The following is a 19,041-nucleotide window of genomic DNA, read 5'->3' as shown; positions in this document are numbered from 1 at the left end:
CTAGAAAATAGTGTTGACCCCATCCTTCTCTGGAACTGCTAGAACTTCCCGAAAACCAGAGAAGTACAAAGAAATACACTGAGGGAGAAAGAAGCACAGCTATACTGCAAGACAAATCAAGCTATCAAGCACAAGTGAAGACTTCTTCAGCAGGAATGCCCAAAACCTTGCATGTGTTATTAAACTAAGTGTGAGGTATCATTGATGGCCCAGATGATGGCCGTCCCTCCTGAGCTGTGGCCCAGGGTGCACGGTTAGAGAGATGACAGGTCAGAGAGGTGAATGGGTGCTCTCCACAGCACGTGTGACAGCGCTGTCACCAGACTGATCTGTTCCCGTGTGTCCCTGTAGCTGCCTCAGGAGATGTGCAGACCTACCAGATCCGCACCGCCCCGACCAGCACCATTGCACCAGGAGTAGTCATGGCATCCTCTCCAGCACTTCCGACCCAGCCAGCAGAAGAGGCCGCGCGGAAGAGAGAAGTGCGTCTGATGAAGAACAGGCACGTATATTCACATCACTTCTTTTTTCCCAGTCAGCTCTAGTCAGGCCTGGAGTGTCAAGCACTAAGAGTCCTGATCTTTCCTAGTCATGTTATGAAATGCTTTATGAAGAATTTGCTTTTATTTAAAGATGCAAAGCAAAGATACACATCTACTAATGCCGTGTGTTGTGACTGTGAAACCTTGAGTAAAGTGTCAGACTCACTCTGTGAGGTACGTGAATTTGGTTGTTGCAATAAGGAGAAAAGTAATTGGTGAGATATTTGTATGACTGCAGATATGTTCTTACAAACACCAAGATGAGTTGCTTTTTTGGAGTTACTACATTCATGTGGTTTCCTTTCCTGGATTCTTTCCCTTAGCCTCCTGCATGCATTCTCCTTGCTGCTGGCCCACGTGTGCTCTTCGTGAGTACTTTCTTGATTGTCTCACTTGGTCTTTTAGCTGCTCTGGGTTTTCTCCTCCAGGGGCAGAAAGGCTCAAGCAAAGGCTAAACGAGCAGCTATTCCTTTTGACTGAAGTCTTGTGGAGCCAGTCGTAGCAGCAGACAGGCTGAAAGAAAGATAGAGAAGACTTGATTCTGTAGGATTCAGCTTGTGAGGAGGAACAGCTAAGCTTACATAGGTGGGAGTGGGTGGAGGTAGCAAAGGAAGGGAGCAGTAGGGAGAAGGTGGGCACGATGTTCCTGAAGTCTGTTACTGTCGGAGTGGGAAGGGGTGGGCCTGAACTGACCCATCACACCAAGCCTTAAACTCTTATCCACAGGCCACAGATTGGAGCCTGTGTGTTGTACTGTAACACTGGGAACACAGTGCTTCCCACCCTTCTGAGCAGGGGAAGCCCCCTGAGAGCCTTGTTAACTTCATCTGTCAGTCCGAAAAAACTGATGTTCACAAAAAAACCAGGTTCATTTATCTTCTCTAGGTTGCTGTGCTGTGAACACAATAGAAACTTACTTGAGCAGACCCAGTGCTTATGCGAGGGGCTTTAATGAAGGAAATAATGCTGAACAGCAGAGTTCACTTTTTTAAAAGGTTTTTGTTCTCCCTTTTTATATAGTTTTCTCCTACGAGTGAATAGTAGATAGTAGATACCACCCTTTCAGGCTCTGCATTTGAAAAAAATTTAATTAGGATCACAGAATACCCTCATTTAATCATCAGTCTTACTCTAGTAAAAGAAAGCTTTTGTGTTTGTGAAAGCCAAGAAAAACAATGGGGAATTACCCCACTTGAGTTAAATCGACAGCTTTTGCAACAGTATCATGTTGCATGTGGTGCTTTTAGGCTGTCTGCTTAATAGATACTTGCAAATCTAAGCTCCATAGCAAAGTGGGGAAAAAGGATAGAGAGGCAGATGGTAAGGTGGTACTTATTGGAGGATTATAGTGTAAATATTCATAGATATTATTGTGCAGATTTTCTGTATAAATTTTACATTTTTAAAGTTCTCTGCAAGTCAGTATAATTCCGGCTGTTCATAATGAACAAATAGCACACACAGACTTGAGGTGGCTTAATATACACAGCCTAAGCTGGAAAAAAGTCACAGAAAGAAAATGTTGTCACCCAAGGGGACATGTTAGTAGTTTGCACTGGGAGGCACTCCCTGATCCAGTAGTACTTAATGTTTTGGTACCAGCCCAAAATTACTTAAATTCTAAATGTTACACTTGGCTTACTGAAGCACTGCAAGTATGTGAAGTTGTATTTGACAAATGAATACCTGAGTCCTTTCAGGGCTTACAGACTATGTTTTCTTCATCCTGTCTCATTTGTGGAGCTGAATTTCAAAAATTACTTAGAGGCTTCTTATCATTTAGGTCCTGGAATGCATTCTTTTTTTACAGCTACTATTTATCTAATAAGGGAAGGCACTGGGTTCTAATTTGTCCTCTCATTTCCCAGAACACTGACTGTCTCACCAGTCTGTGTAGCGTTTGCAATGAAGGGGCACACAGACTCTTATTTTTGAAGCTGTTCTGCTTTGCACCTGAAGGTTCAGGGCAAACAAGTGTGTTTATTTCCTTGTGTCTGCAGAGTGCTCCTTGGACAAGTTGCACTGCAGGAGGAGAGCCCTCTGCCTGGGCTCCCATCTGCCCATGGCATTAGCCTTGTGCTTACTTTGCACATTGGTGCCATTGTGTTGCTGTGCAGGGTAGCTCCTGCCTTGGTGTTCCTGCCTTCAGGATGCTCAGCAGCACATTAATACCTTTCTGGTATTTTTCACTGGTGTTCTTGGTATGTTACCAAGTTACCTACAGGCAGCTCACTCTTTACAAGCAAGACTTAGAAGTTTGACTATCTTGAGGTCTGTTTTTGGCATAGCTGACAGGGACTAAAGAATTATATGGTTCCTAGTTACTGTTTATTTTGTGATGTTTTTATTTGAGTCATTAATATTATTGCAGTGATCCATACATCATTATTAAAATGAAAGCATTGCTCAAGAGCAGATACACGAATGCTCTAAATAGTGCTTTTTTGCACCAGTTGATCATCTTGTTGGACTGCAGCAAAGGGAAAAGTTAAAGACTATAAAAAGAATAATAGATGATAATAAAATCAGTTAAATTATTGCAGCAGCACTTGACTCAGCCTAAAGGCTCTAATGTAAATCCTGAAAGCAAAATTTTATCACTGAATAGGATCCTTTTCTCACAGAAACAGAATTTTATTGGTGCTGTCTTACTGGGATCTCTATGTTGAAATGATGTGTGGATCTTGAGTTTGTGTGATTTGTGAGGAGCAGTTATGAACTCGGTGTTTTTTCCTCACTTGCATTTCTTAACAATACCTCCATATGCTGAAAATGGCAGTACTAGTAAAGGTTTGCCCGAAAGCAGTTAAGTAGCCCATGTCTGCAAATGATTGTTCTGGGTTTCAGTGGCCTTTTTTGCTTTGCAGAGAGGCAGCACGTGAATGTCGCAGGAAGAAAAAGGAGTATGTGAAATGTCTAGAAAATCGAGTGGCTGTGCTTGAAAACCAAAACAAGACACTGATTGAGGAGTTGAAAGCACTTAAGGACCTTTACTGCCACAAATCAGATTAATTTTGGATTCTCATTTTCACTTGTCCCGTTGGGATAGAGACTGGTTCTGGCTATACCCAGAAAGACAAAGTAAACTTTTTATTTTCTAAACATTTCTTTTTTTCTATGCGCAAAACTGCCTGAAGCAACTACAGAATATACTTCATCTGTGCTTTGCATCAAACTGTGAATGTTCAAGTACTTGCCTCCACTTCTCCCCTTACAAGATGAATTTCATCATCAATCTCAGCGTGAAGAAGAAGAAGAACAGGCTTCTTTCTCATCTCCCGATCCTCTTCAAGGAGTAACAGTGGTCACTTGGGAAGTTACTGTGGGGAGGGTCCTTTTGTAAAGATGTCAAGAATTTGTGCTGAGCTCTTTCCATTGCCTTAGAGACAGAACCATCCCAGCCTCTTGGTCCAGACAACTGTGGGCCGCATAGGTGGAGCATGCATAGTACAATGAAGCAGCAATGGTTGCCAAATTGGTTTCACACATTCACGATAAACTGTACAGACACACGGCTAAGCAGCATGCCAAACAAAGGGCGCTTCACTGTCACGTTCTTGGTGTGGAGATAACAGACCTTTTTCAAACTAGCCCAGGAGGGGGGTTGATTTGCAATCTCTATTAAGCCCTCCTGGACTAGTAAAACCTTCTCCATACCTCATAAACAAATGCATTGAAATGAGCTTCACTGGTCAGTTGTTGCTTCTCATAGCTTATGTGTGCACGTGCATTCAGCATTCTGAATGCACAGAAAACAGACACCAACTTCACAGGATATAGGTTGGGAAATTATATTTGGATGGGAAAGAAAATAATTTTAAAAAAGATGCAATAGTGATGTTCTGAAAACAGTCACATAGTAAGCAGGGGTAACACATGAAAGCACTACCTATTTGTATGCAGAACAACTAAGCAGTTGAAGCATGGCCAACTCCACTTAAGTACTCCCTGATGACAGTATGGTCTGTGTCCCAAGTCCTCTCAAGCAATGAGGTTGTTTTTATTTCCCTACCACTGTCTTACGCAATGGAAATTATTGTACTCAATAGAAATACCAGCCTGGTTTGCTAAATTCTTTTTCAAACTTTGAGGTTGCCTTCCATACATAAATTAAATTGCAGTATGACAACTACTAGGACAATCTCAAATATTAAAGAGGACTTCAAACACAAATATTCCAACTCTGCTTTGCAAGGGACAACACTGATTATTTGAACCCGGCCAGGTTAGCTAAACTCTTAATTTATTTGGGGTATTTTTTCATGGTAAGGGTCAGATTTACTGAGTAATCTATTCCTGCAACTAAAATTACTCATGTGCCTCAGATGTTTGCAAGATCAATTTTTTTTCTGTGCACTGAGGAACTGTGATCTTCCCCAGATTTATGATGTTAAAAAAGGTAGTTCATATTTAAAAAAACTCTGTACTATGCATTAGGACTTGAAAAGAATCATGCTCAAAAGGAACCAAAAAAGAACGTCAAGAAGTTGTCAAAAAGAATGTGTCAAAAAGAATCACGTGTGGTTTGTGTACTGGCCCTCTGAAGCCAGGCTCTCACTATGCTAACTTGGGTCATTTGATGGAGTAAGTTTACTTTGGTCTTCTGGTCAAACTTCTATGTATAGAAACATGGGTAAGGCTCTGGTCTATACTAATGCCTTGCCTAGCAGAGTATTAGCTAATATTTTTTCCCATTCACTCTGTCTGTTTTTAAGATAAATTTCACACACAAGCTTCTAAAAGGTTATACAATCAGTGTGACGTTACAAGAAAAATACTTGGAACACTCTGGGCAGTTGAGTCTCAAACACCTAAGCAGTATTAAAAGTTCTAGATTTCTCATTTGAGAGGGCATTCAGTTTCCAAGAGACTTAATTTAAAAGGAGCAGGGCTAAACTTACAGCATTATTGTTAAATCTAGAGTTATCAAGAATTTCAAATTACATTTGTATTTCAAGAAGAGAACATAAATATCAGAAATATGACATAATTCACTTTCACAAGTTTTGTGGGGGTTTATAAATGGTCTATTTTTATCTGCCATAGAGAGTTGATTTTTGTGTTTTTATTTAATGGGAAGTGAATCTATTAGTTAGCAATGCAAATTTAAAGAAGACCCTAAGTTCTCAGCAGTGCTTTTATAAAAATTATCTGATTCTTAAAATTGGTGAATACAAATACATAAAACGGTTACATTTTCCAGAACTAGTACTGAAGCAGAAATGTTGATAATGCAGGAGTCATTCTTGTAAAACATGAAGCTCATGGTGGCCTCATTTGCAATTGCATGGAATGGTTCCTCCAGCTTTGAGAAACACAGAAGAGGCTGTCTATGCCCACATTAAGGCTGTTTCTTTTGTAGAACATCTGTTTGCAACAACATGAGGTTTTGCTGTGAACCTGAGCAGGGCAAGCTGGGCTCTGAGGGCTGTCTAGTGGGTAATAAACACTGCCTAGAGCTTGCTGATAATCACTGGGCACAAAGCCTGGGGGCTGAATGGGCATGGGAGCCTAAAACAGTGCCCGGGTGGGGTTCTCCTAATACAGAGTTGGTGCAAATATGTGTGGCAGTGAGCGGAGAGCTGTGTTACCAGTTTGTCTGTGTGTGGTCTCCAAGTGGCCTGCTGTGGTTTTAGCCTAGACTTCATTAGCAAATAAAGTTTCGCTAAGAAAAAGAATGTAATTTAAAGTACATAGGGGTCTGCAAGAATCTTATTTGTGCTGCACTGAGGATTTAGGGACACAAATTTATTTAATGAAAATTATAAATTACAATAATAAAAAATGTATTAGACCAAGTACAGGGCTGGCTAGGCTACCCATACATGCTTTACTATTCATATTGACCCAAAAAGGGAAAGAATATGACACAGGAATCCATTCCTATGTTATTTACCAAGTAGTGAGGTTGGGGTAATAAGCTTCTATAAACTAAGGCCATTTGGAAGTAGGATGTAAATTATGCTGACAAGGGGGAGGGAGGATTAGTTTTATATCTCACAGTTGTGAGTTTTCAAGAACTGATAGCCTGTTTTACCTGAAGAGAGGGTTAGAAAGGGCTAGATCCATTATGTTCATAATAAACAAGAATTGGTTTGAAATATAATTTTTGTAATGTCATTATTTTGCAAAACAACAGCACCAATCAGGCAGTTAAGATATTGTCAAAGGTGCTCTTTTAATTTAGATATTCTTGGAAAATACATATGTATAATATATGTACATATATATATATACACACAGTATATAATCTACAGCTCTGAGAGCTTTTAAGTCAGGAATGCTGAGTATTATAGTATATGGAGGTCAGAAAAAGAATTTTTACTTTTCTGTGTGTGTCTGGGTGTGTGTGGATGTGTGTGTGTGTGTGAAAGCTTCCCCTCACCCCAGTAGCTCTGGGCTGCGTTATTCTAGCGCTTATTACTGATTTGTTTTGTGCTGTTTCTCAGTTACCCATTTTCAATAATTTTATTTCATCTTTCGTGGCTTTTGTGAGGCTTATTTTTTATTGATGAAGATTTTTGAAATTACATAAACAGTTGTTTTACAACCACCACCACCCAGAGTAATTCACTTTCGTGCTTTTTTTCTCTTTGGCAGCTATATATCAAAGGCAAAACATTTGGAAAAGTTATTAAGGTGTTATTTTCTAAAGGAACCACTGGTAAGACTTGTGTTTTCCTCCTGGGGTGGTGGCAACGCATTCTTACTTAGGCAGCAATTTCACCAGCACTGGGTAGTTGCCGGCACCGTTGCTTGTATCCAAAAGCACAATTTTAGCCTGTTGTGCTCGTCAGGACTGCTCAGACACCTGTAGGTTGGGCTGGCCTGTAGTTGTTGGCATTTGCATTGTAGATCACTGTCTTCTCTGGTACTTGTACATCGGTCAGAAAATTGGTGGGGTGTTTGGAATCATAAAGAGGCTCAGGAAAAAAAAAAGATATAATAAGGAAAAACAGCCCTGATAGTTTCTGACCTGAATTTGTACCGCAGGTTGCTTTTTTTAAATCTGGGCTTCCAGTAAACTGTAGCAGAAAGTTAGTTCTGTTAGTGAAAACCAGCACCTGCTTTTTTATTTTTATTTTTTCATTTATGGTAGACAGTGCTTTTTGTGGTTTAAAGACAAGTCCACCCATCAAAGCAAGTTCAGTATCAGTGGTTGCAAATCTATGACAGTTCATAGAGGATTTAATTGATTTTCTAAGACCTTGTTTTTATTTTAATTTTTGCACCCTGGAGCCTGGTTAGTGATGTAACATTTGCCAATGATCCAACCAAAAGGTCATGTATTTATTTTTGTTACACTATGTTCTTTGTAAATGCTTAATTAAAATGTGCACTTTTTAAAAAAAAAGAAAACAAAAAACCCCAAACAAAATACAGAGAACAAAATTTAAGATAAATTTGGTTTGTTTGAGAAGATTTCTGGCATAATTGTTGTAATCCTGCTGCCTGGACACAATTCGCTCCTCTCCCCAGCAGTTGACTCCTTCTGTGATTTAACTTGCAGATCAGCACCTGGTGCCCAGCAGGCATTGCTTCAGAAGGGCAGGAGAGCTGAAGGGGCAAGAATCAAGCGTGTGGTGTCTCAGAGCAGTATGTAGAGGATGGATGTGAAATTATTTTTAGAGTAGAACTAGTTCAGTGATCCCATGTGGGAAAAGGATGTTAATTTGGAAGGAAGGCTAAACTATTTTTCAGCCACTTTATTCCTCTTTTCTTAATTTGAGATTTGTCTGCAGATTTTACAAGCTGCATTCCAAGAAAATGAATCAAAAGGCTTTCCAATAATTTGACACCAGGAAGTAAAGGTACACTGACAATGTGTCACCCTGCTTGAAAAGCACAACCACCTTTCTTTTGCAGGAATATTGATAATTCAACTATAACCCTGAAGTCTGTCACTGTGAGCAGGTTTTAAAAAGCATACAGTACATTGATGGTTCTTTGTCGTCTGTCTGGGAACCTTTTTCTGAGCTGTGTAATTTGCTAGCTGTAAAGGACACAATTTTACAGAAGCCTGAATGTATCCTGAAGCTCAGTTGGTCTGGAAGGAGCCAGATGGGTGAGAAAGGGTGCTGAAATCCACCTACTGTGTGCTTGTGACAGGTTCAGGTCTGCAGATAGGTAGGCTTAAGCCTGTGCATCTTTGGGGAAAAGGGACCAGATCCAGGTGGTAAAGAGGGTCTGCATTTCAAGTGTTTTGCCTTGGAATGTGTTTTTTAAATGTATTAAAGCTGTGGCCTGCAAAGAGATGTGCTTGGGCTGATTTGCATAGCACAAATTGAAGAGAGTGACCTGTTTGCTTTCTGGCACTGCAAGTGCAGGTTTGTGACTTGCTCTGTGGTGAGTTCAGGGCTCGCTTTCAGCAGGAGAGGCAGGAGCAGTCAGCTGTCCTCAGGAGCTGTGTGCTGGCAGGGAAAGGGCCAGGGCCAGGCTGGAATGACCCATGGCTGGCACACTCCATAAGCTGAGTGTTCGTGCACTCAGGACTCGAGCAGTCGGTTCACTCAGCCTCAGCTGCGTATTTCTCTAAATGAGGGGATAGCTGAGTGAGAGCATGGGGAAGGCAGGCCTTGAGCCAGTCATGTATCTGGAAATGGCCACTCTTACGAACTAAGGACGTTTGGGTGCTTTCCACAAGGTATGTTTTATCCAGGTGCCACTCCATTTTTTGTGTGTTTAATTACATTTATTTATATGAAAACATTAATTTTAAAAAGTTCTACAACTTCAAGTTTATATGAGATTTGAAACTGTGCTGCTTATAATGGACTTCTTGGGATGGGAACAGGGCAAGAAGAGGTGCTAGTTGGCAGCCAACCCCTCCACTGACTTTGGTCCACAGATTGGTTGTTCAGTTCAAAAACAAGTTGTTTCTACTCTGGATTTATAATTTGAAATTGTTTTGAAACAATGTTTTTCAGGGAAGCTTCCAGAGCGAGGGTTATTATTCTCCCTTTGTAGTGTAAGCTGGAAAGAGTATGTTCACCTCATCTGCATTTCTGATTCTTTACCCAAACCATGTCAGCACAGAACAGGGTATTTGAGCTTGACTCCCACATACTTGTGGAAGTTAAAAGACTAAATGAAAATCCATTATTGGGCGGAAATAAATTCTTTTTTACATCTCCCCAAAAATCTAGAAACATCCCTGTTGTGTTCTGTTCCTTTTTTTTTTTTTTTACTTTTTTTTTGTGCTTTATCTGTGTTTAAAAAAAAATGTACTGGGTTATAATGCATTTTATTAACACTATGTACATATTAGCTGCTTTGTGTTTCAGAATGGTAGTAATTGCTTTGTATATTAAAGTGATTCTTGTGAATTTGTGAATTATTGTCATAAAGAAGTGCTTTTTCTTACTGTAACCTTTGTGGTATAAACTGTCATAACTCCCTTTTTACACAAACATTTATGTGCAGTCACATAAACATGCTTTAAAAAACTCTACAAAGTCTCTTTTTTGAGCAGGATGTTCCATTTACACTAAATTTAGTGGCAAATGGTAGGTAGAGGAATACGGGAAAAGGTGTATTTTGAGCAGTCTATGGTGTCCTCTCAATCTCTGGCCTGCCCTAAGTATTCATAAGGTATTCTCCCCAAAGAGAAGGCTTTTTTAATCTTAATTGAATTAGATTAGTCAGAGGTTAAGTCCTGAAAAACAAAGTTTCTCTTCCTCCTGATATTTTTAAACCTGCCTTCAGTATCCATTCTGGTGGCAGTTCTGTTGTTTAATAATGTCTGAAAGGCTTACGCCTTTCACAGTTTAAGTATGCTGCATGTCTCACTTTTAAGCATTCCTGTAAACCATGTACTACTGATCTTAATAACAGAACAGAAACAGAAGGCAGCAAACACTGCACGGATCGCAACCCTATTATGTAATCTGCAAGGCTGGATCCAAATACTGGGATGGAAGCCAGGAGAACAAATTCAGCACTGAGGTAAACACACCTCCAGTGAAATCAAGGGGAAGCAGTAAGGTCAGCTCATTACAGCTGGGATTTTGTAGGTTTTTTTAACGCCATTCGTGTTCTTGCTCAGAAAAATCTCCAGTAATGAGGGAGAATCCCAAGCAGGGGTTAGTCCCTGAGATGAAAATGCAGTTTGGCTTGAATTTTGCACTGAAAAGAACTGGGTAACACAGGTCCCTGTGTAGTCCGCTGGTAAACCTGATTCTTCTGACACTGCTGTACCTTAAAGCTCTTTGTCCATAAGATGCAGAGCTGAATCTCATACTATGTATCTTAAGATCAATCAAACACTACCTTAGTTGCAATGACATTTCAGAAAAGTTTGTTTTCTTGCAAAATGGCATGTTTCAGGGATGGTTTCTCAGTCCCACACCATGACTGTGTCTTACCTGGTCACTGTTCTGTGGCTTGGACCTACTCCCTAGAGTGAGTGAATTTCTCAAGAGACAATTCGTGCATTGCCCCACTACTCAGGGACACATGCCAAACACAGCCTTCCTACAGACGAGCTCAGATCACCTGTTACAAAACAGGACCAGTGCAATGGAACCACCCAAAGGAGAGTGGGATTCTCTAGTGCTGGGATGAACAGGGTGACAGAAAGTGCTTGGGCAGGGTGTTAGTATCAATTGCCAGACAGCTGCTGGCAACAGCTGTTGTCATGCATCATCTCATACTAGAGCAGGAGCTCCCATGGGACCCGTGGGTTGGGACACTGGAGTTTGCAGGTGTCAATGCAGAGGGCTGCTCTCTCTGCTCACTCACCAGCAGTTACATCTCTGCTACTTCTGTCCTGCACGCCTGGCGTGATTCACTCATGGCCTGACTCACTCCTGACCTCTCCCTGAAGGTAAGTGTGATGGGAATACAAAAAACCTGTGAAGCCCCGCCTGGGACAACAGAAGGCAGCGCTCACTGCCTGGTGCACGTGGGTGTCAGCACTGCCCAGGAGGGATGGACTGCAGGTTTCAGCTGAGTTACTGTTACCAGGGTTGATGCCTGCCCCTAAACACTGTACCTTTAAATGCAACCACAACTGACACATACATGGTTGTGGCCTAACTGCAATATTCCTGGATCTGATCTCCTAAATCTAACAACCTGCACCCCAGCAGCAGTCAGAGAAGGTGTCCCCTTGGGGGTGCCACTTGCTGGGCTGGGGAAGGGCCACCAAGAGCTCAGCTCTGCAGGTCAGGGGCAAGGCACTCACCTGAGCTGCCAGTGCCATCTCGTGCTTTTCTCCAGAATTATTTATGGGCAGTAGCATCACTTCAGCCTTCAAACATACTCCCTTGGGTGTGCATACAGCTGCTGGGTAACAGCAGCGTGGCAAAAGAAGCCAAGCCTGGTCTCCACTGGCACATGCCTGCTCTGGCAGGATGGCTGGGCTGTAACAGCAGCAATGGGAAATCTGACACTGAAAACTTGACAAGTAGAAAGAGATGGAATTAAACTGATTTGTTTTAAAAGTACAAAACTGTTTCTAACACTAACGTCAAAACAAGGCCTGGGGCAAAGCCTCCTTCTTCGAAGTGTGTAGGTTGCTGCACCAGGCTTTATTCTGTGCTGTATTCTGTGCTATTTGAGCAGGCTTTTTAGCATGTTCCTGCTATGGCAACAGTGCAAGCTGCTATGGCTGTCAGTACTGCAGGCTCCAGCCTCCTGTGAGGGCCGAGCATGGCCAGGCTTTTCCCGCAGAAAAGTTCCCTTGGGCACTGACGAGCCCAGGCACCAGCACACGGCTTTCTGCCAGCTCCAGCCCGAGGGGAGCCTGAGCTACAGATGAGCCTAATGCCTAATCCCAGATGAGCCTGGAGACAAGGAAACACCAGTGGGGAGGAAAAGGAATAGGAGAGGTGAGAACTTATAGCCGCACTCCAAAAACTAGAGCCAGAGAGAGTGGGGAGAGCTCATAATTCTTTTCAACCATTGCTCACCAAGCTGATAGGACAGAAGAAGCTACACCTAACACATGAGAGCTCATCTCATGATCTGTTTTCAATTAAAGGTGCTGTCTTCCTTTCCCCAAACTGACTTCAACTCGTTTCAGGCTGCGAATTCCCAGCCAGCCGCCTAAGTACTGTTTTAGTGACACCATGTGGCTTCTGAGGATACTGTTACACCAAGTGATTCAGAGCAGCAACTCCCAGACTGGGTCCGAAGCCAAGCAAGGAACTTTGCTGAGAACATGCAAGACGTGCCACGGATGAAGCACAAACCTTAATGGTAAATGTGTCATTTCCAGATTACAGTCAGTACTGCACTTCTGGTCCACTGACCAGGAAGTATGATGGGAGCAGAAATGACATAAAGTTCCAAAATGTCCATGGCCCAAAGCAGCTGCTGCTTTGTTCTGCTGTTGCCAGTGCCAAAGACAAGCACATGCTCCAAGTCTGAGCCTGCCCTGAGGCTTTAAGTTTAAAGCAAAAAGCTCCACATCCACACACACAAAAAAAGTAGTAAAGCAATTCCTGCGTTTAGATATGTAGATATCTTCTGTTCACTCATTGTTTTCATCAGTTTCATCCTTCCACCACTAGAAAGAGAAGGAAGTCTGCTGCGGGTGTGAGCTGGACTCCCAGACCTTGCGGGATAAACACACAGATGTATTTTACAAGCTCAAGGTATGAAATCTGTTACTCAGGACAGTGTCTTAACTACCACTGTGCACTGAAAGCACACTGAAATCTAGACACTGCCCCAAGGTCCCAAGTAATGCAAGAGTAAGTACATCCCCGGCTACAGAGGCTTTACAGAGCACCCTCCTTTCCTAAAAAACAGCTCTCAGAGACAGAGGGAGCACAAACAAAGGCACAAAGTAGAACATTATCTAACAGTACTTTGAGAGTCAAGGACTGATTTGATATTTTAAGAACAACTTGAGTCTCCTTGTTGCACTTTCCTGGTGGCACATGTGCATGTGTATCTCCTCCAAGGAGCCTTGATCTGTGTGAGCAAACTTGTCAGGGACAACTCAGAAACCACAACTGTTTTGGTACTGCAGGCGTAGCCCACTCACTTGCAAGTCAGGTAAAAATTGATTTCTAAGCTGGCTTACTTGGCAATCCCTGCTCCCAGTGCCCCTCCAGATCTTGTTCTTTGTTTCACTGTGCCTCTTCAGTGCAGCAGTGACAGCAATAGAACAACTTTATAGCATCTGCCTTTGATTCTTTTTGCCCTTTAAGTGGTTTCTTTTACCACAACTTCTAAGATGCAGAAGTCCTGAAGAGTTAAAGCATTTAGAGCTGGAGCATTAGCTTTTATTTCACCCGCTCTTACTCTTCAGGAGTTAAGGAAGTGGTAAAGGGAAAAACCCCACTGTAATCTCTTTAAGTTTTCCCCAGAAGTTGTGTGGTTTGATTTCAAACAAGATACCTTTTGACATAACAATTTTGGTGCAGAAGATTTCTGCAACTTAAATCAGTTAAAAAAGTTACATTTGATAAAAAGACAGTGGAACACCCTATACAACTCTACTCAGAAATGAAGCAGAGGTTCAATATGCAGAATGATCCTTGCTGTATCAGACCAAGTGATCAGTCAAGACCATCAGAACAAGAAGACAGTGAAATAACACAACTGCAACTTCATGCTTAGGAACGAGTGTATTGAGTAGAAACAAAGGGAAGAATTGAACAGCATCCGTGGGTTATTAACAAAGCACAGAGTCAAAAGTCATCCTTGCGACTACCCCTCTGTGCTTTGTAGATATGAACATCCTTACTGGAATCATAATGGACCTCGTATACAGAGAAACGGTCTCTCAGCATCTTCAAGAACTTGAGATCCCGTTCATAGCGGATACGACAGGAAAGAAGAATCACAGTTTGCTCTGAGCACAGGTGCTCCAGCGTCTGAAGCAGTTCTGCAAATGTTTCTTCCAAATAAACAATGTCTGCACCCAGGACGAAGTCAAATGCTCCTGGAGGGAAGTTATCCAGGTCTTTTCCCCATGTCAGCTCCTTCACCACAGCTCTGGGACGTAGTTCAGGGGGTAAGTTTGCCTGCACGTTTGACTCCAGGAACTCCAGTGCTGCCGCCCTGTCTGTGATGGTAACACGGGCACCTAAGGGGGACAGGAGGACACGGCTCACACTAACAGTCCATGTCCCTCAGTACAGCATGTGGAATACAATGCTCTAACTCCAGCAGGCTCCTTAGTTCCTGTTAAACATTAACAGCTCCCCTGAGCTGCTTGATTAAAAACAAGCAAACAAAAGAACATAACAAGCAAACCGCCCCCCCTCCATCTACAGACATCCTACCCTTCATCAGTCACTTAAGAATATAAAGTGTACTCTACATGAAGATTAAGTTGGGTAGGGGGAAAAAGCATGTTTTCTGGTGCTTTTTCCTAATGCATGAAAGTCAAGGAGTTACTTTTAGCCTTTCCATAGTAACAAAAGAATAAATTACAGGGGTTGTTACAATTAACCTGCTCCAATTCCATATTTTTCTCTAGGAGAGAGGCAGCTAGAGAGCCTCCTTCACAGGTCAGACAAAAGTTGTGCCTGTGTGATTTTGCATGGCATGACTGTATTTTGTCAAACTGCTTTGTTTCTATTATTTCAATAGGCACCTTTCAGAGCCATTAGAGCTTTGAATTACAAAGTTAACCTGGGAAAGATAGCACAAATTTAACATAGTACCCAGTTTCAGCCACAGACAGATCAGCAGCAAATCACTTCACTTCTCCATGCCCTGGCTTCCCTGTCTGCAAGACAGGCTAATGCAAGGCTTATGCAAGCTCAGAGAGTGGTTTCTGTCTGTGGCTCTAACTGCATCCGAGGACAAGGGGAAGACGGGAAGCACAGCACTTGTCCCCTGGAGGGGGGAATAGCTGCAGAGCTGAATGCTGCTGAGCTGCCTGCCATGGCAACAGGCGTCAGCCTTAACAGGGTCCCGCCATAAAGTAAACTGCAGTGGCACCATCACTACAACAAATATCGCAGCAGGCTCTCAAGGCTAACAAGGAAGGAAGATGACTCAGAGAAGAACCATCACAGTTCACACATGCAGCTTTGGTGCTCACTTCTATACCAGGCATGTACATGTAGAAAGGCCAGTTTTACTACAGTTGTGAATTGCTTTAAATCAGACAACAAAAAAGCCCTTACCTAGTAATGTGACCACTATTCCCAGCAATCCAGTTCCAGCTCCCAGCTCAATCACAGACCGATCCCTGAGATCAATGCCTTCCATCTCCAGATAAGCACACAGGACAACAGCCTAAGCCAAGAGACAAAGGCAGTTAAGCACAGGGCTCATTTCAGTCATACTGAATACAAGGTTTCTGGTTTAACCTGAGAGAGAAGGTTATGGGAAGGGTCAGGTGCTTCAGGTCTGCATCAAGACTTTGTTGAGCCCTTCTCTGCCTCCTGTGTGCACATGTAGTCTTTTTATGTTTTATGGAAGTTTTTCATAGAGTTTTATGGAAAACTCTTACTGGCAAAAGGAAAAAAGAACCACAGAGGTTACAACTTGGATATGGTAACTGCTCCACGAATCCCCAAACGTGACAGGAGATAGAAAGAGTTGTATTTGGAAAGGAAAAGCTGCAGGGTTGTCAAACACAAGTAAATGAACACAGTATTGCAGAAGTCCAGAATAAGGTTTCATAGTATCTTGTATGGTATTTCAGAAGGTTTCTGCACAACACTGGCATGCCTTCGGGAAGGATACTGGGAAAATAAAGTGGTACTTCCAGCTGGTTCTATCTAGCGTGTTATATGTAACATAGATCTTGATAAGGACCTCTCCCCACAGCAAGTTCCATCAAAGCTGACGTCCAGAAAAGATCAGCAGCCCTGTACACCAATTTATTTAAGAAGTTTGCTAAAAATGCTATGCTTCTTCTTTTAAACTAGAGACAGAAGTGCAGTTTGTGTGTGGACTGAGATCCAACCCGATGGGAAGCCCTTGGATTCCTACAGTGAGGCTGTCAGCTGCCCTGCAGCCTCGGACCCGCCACAAACCCCTCTGTTTTGGACAGTTCTTATCCCCAAGATGAAGTTTATCAGCAGTCCTGCTTGAGGCTACAAGCAGTGGAATCCATGCTGTGCTCTGAAGGGTGCCAAGCTAACATCACCACCCACTGTAAAGAAATAGGTGAGAGTTATCCAGAATATTTCCTGTATTGGGTACTTGCCGTGCAGGGTTTAGGTTTTCCCTTGCGTTCCTGCAGGATCTCTTACGGGGGAAGAGGGAAAAATAAAACAGAGTTTAACATTTTCTTTCCTACCATAAAAAAAAAAAAAAAAAAAAAAAAAAAAAAAAAAAAAAAGCGCCTTCCCTTTACAATTCAACGTTAAATAATTTTCTACGGTGACTCTGAAAGCTCGGCAAGAGACACAGGAGGCCACCGAGCGCAGAAAAGCTCCGCTGGCCATGAACACCTACCGCATCCCAGACCACGGCCGCCACCCCCAGCCGCCGCCAGTCCTGCTGGAGGCGGATGGTGCGGCTGGCGAAGTGGAAGGTGGCCGAAGGCCTGTGCAGCTGCCGCGCTGCCCAGCCGCCTCCCTCCTCGTAGGGCACCATGGCCATCGCGCCGTCGGCGACCACAGCCCCAGGTCCCGGCTCACCGCGGCCTCGGCCGCCGGCTGGGCCCTGCTCGAGCTCCGCGCTGCCCCGGGGCCGCCGCGGGGACAGGCCCGGCCCCTCTCCCGGGCCCGGCCCGCCCGCTCCGCCCGCGCCGCAGCCTCGGGGCCGCCGCACAGCGCCCGGCCCGGCCCCCGCCGCCGCAGCCAGGGGCGGGCGCGGCCTCTCCGCACCGCCCGATGGGAACGGCGGCGCTCAGCGGCAGAGCCGGGCCGGTCACGTCCCGGGTACGCAGGGCCGGGCTGGGCTGGAGGGTCCCCGGAGCGCTCCTGCCCCCGGCCGCGGCGGGAGCGGGGGCCAAGGCGGCAGGCGGGGAAGGGCCGCGCCCACGCCCGAACCCGCGAGGGCCCCGGGGCGGCCCGAGGGGAGAAGCCCCGCGCTGCCTCCTGCGGGAGGCCGGGCCCGGAGGGGCTCCTCGCCTGCTCACAGCCACTGCCTCGCGGAAAGGTACGGGGAGAAGGGTGTCACGCCCTGTGGGACATTGTTAGCTGTCCCCGCAGCCTCCCTGTGGTGCCAGCCTCTGGCTTTTGCTTCGGGGGCGTTTGAAGTCAGTGCCGGGAAAGGCATTTGTCCAGCCCACCAGCCTCATCGTCCATTGCTCCATGGAGAGCATTCTCTCTGCAAGTGCTCATCACAGCCTGGAAGCGGTCCCTCAGGCGCTGGTAACCAGCGCAGAAACACAGCAGTTCTTGTGCTTCTCAGTCGAGCGCTGACCAAAGCAGCACAGCCAGAGCTGCTCTCGGCTGGCAGTGTGGTGGAAACGCTCCCCGGCGCTGTTTGTGCATGGGCTTCTCTTCACCTTTGCCTCCATTTAATCTCTTGTTTGGCAAAACAACACAGTGCTTCTCTCCTGTGTTACTTGAACTAGCTCCAAAGACTGCTAAAGGCCATGGGAGAGCCGGGGAAGTGTCCTGGCAGCTGGCTGCCTGGAGGCACTGCTGCAGGTCCCCCACAGAAAGGCGCAGTGCCTGCAGCCGTGCTCCTCAGCCCCTGAGAGGAGCATGGGGCAGCAGGGGCCGGGGACACATCTTCTCTGCCCCATCTCTAGTGGCTCTGTGCCCTGACAGCACCCGGTGACACAGCCAATGGGGCAAGGCCAGCCCCTCGCAGTTGGGGACCATAACCAGGTCCAGAAAACATCCCATCTCTTTCCCACAGAGTCCAGCACATCTGTCTGGCAGACAAATGTGGTTACATGTAAAAGCTGTCCATTTCAACAGAGTGGGTCAAGATTCATGAAAACCTCTGTGGAGGATCATTACAGATTGCACAGGGGTAGCAGAAAGTAAAGCTTGTTTTTAGGGTTCTGCTACTGTAGGAGAATGGAACCCAAAATTTCACTTGCCCCAAACCAGTCCATACTTGTCTTATGGCAACTCAGACTTCTCCCCATAAACATGCCAGAACAGGTGTGATGATTCAGCTTTCTGTGGTTTTATGTCCTAAAGTGCTGGTCCCTTGCCACTATTCCTGCTTTTGAGAGTTTGAAATTGCTTGTGCTATTATCTCGATTATTTTTTTAATTATTTATATAGGTAGTGTGGGAAAAGCAATGAGAGTCATTACATTTGAAATGAGAGCTCTGTTTGAATGAGTTTTTGAGTCATCTACACTGTGCCTAAACTACACCATCAGGCAAATAGAGGGAAACTCCCAAATGGAACAAAGCTTTCACCTCCACCTCCTGCACCACATGCCAGCCCCGGGATCTCCAACCAGAATATGGAGGAGTGTGGCAGGGCTCCAGTGCTCCCAACTGCCTCCTTTCTGTTCCCCGATGAGGCTTCTTCCCCTGCAGTATTTCATAAGACCAAGTGTCTGGCTGAACAGCAACTAGAGTACAAAAAGGCTGCATGTGAAAATGTATTGTTCCCGAAGATGATAATGCAGTGAGTTCTTTTATCCCACTAATGTGATTTTGTTA

The 19,041-nt window shown here is 44.3% G+C and overlaps 2 protein-coding genes across 3 annotated transcripts in view; one reads left to right on the top strand and one right to left on the bottom strand.

Annotated features, from left to right (window-relative positions):
- The window catches only part of CREB1 (cAMP responsive element binding protein 1), a 40,013-nt gene extending 30,137 nt beyond the window's left edge, over positions 1-9,876 (top strand). For both annotated transcript variants that reach the window (XM_048308703.1, XM_048308702.1), the window contains 2 exons: positions 352-502; positions 3,410-9,876. In XM_048308703.1, coding sequence (XP_048164660.1) covers positions 352-502; positions 3,410-3,554 — 296 coding nt within the window. In that variant the 3' untranslated portion in view covers positions 3,555-9,876. The remainder of the gene's footprint in view (positions 1-351; positions 503-3,409) is intronic.
- A 4,227-nt stretch (positions 9,877-14,103) lies between these two features.
- On the bottom strand, positions 14,104-17,179 carry METTL21A (methyltransferase 21A, HSPA lysine). Its single transcript, XM_048308704.1, has 3 exons — positions 16,917-17,179; positions 15,635-15,746; positions 14,104-14,583 (listed from the first exon to the last, which is right to left on the bottom strand). Exons 1-3 carry the CDS (start codon positions 17,061-17,063, stop codon positions 14,186-14,188), a joined length of 657 nt encoding a protein of 218 aa, XP_048164661.1. The 5' UTR covers positions 17,064-17,179; the 3' UTR covers positions 14,104-14,185.
- Between the last annotated feature and the right edge of the window lie 1,862 nt (positions 17,180-19,041).

This window comes from Corvus hawaiiensis, chromosome 7 (genome assembly GCF_020740725.1).
Source record: "Corvus hawaiiensis isolate bCorHaw1 chromosome 7, bCorHaw1.pri.cur, whole genome shotgun sequence".
NCBI classification, from domain to species: Eukaryota; Metazoa; Chordata; class Aves; order Passeriformes; family Corvidae; genus Corvus; species Corvus hawaiiensis.
This window is presented reverse-complemented; position numbering and strand designations above follow the sequence as displayed.

Excerpts from the sequence above, each read along its gene's own strand:
- METTL21A (XM_048308704.1), bottom strand. The coding sequence starts at position 17,063 with ATGGCCATGGTGCCCTACGAGGAGGGAGGCGGCTGGGCAGCGCGGCAG. Across the intron at positions 15,747-16,916 it reads CGGCCGTGGTCTGGGATGCG|GCTGTTGTCCTGTGTGCTTA; the intron begins GTAGGTGTTCAT and ends CTCTTGGCTTAG. Across the intron at positions 14,584-15,634 it reads AATAGTGGTCACATTACTAG|GTGCCCGTGTTACCATCACA; the intron begins GTAAGGGCTTTT and ends TGTCCCCCTTAG.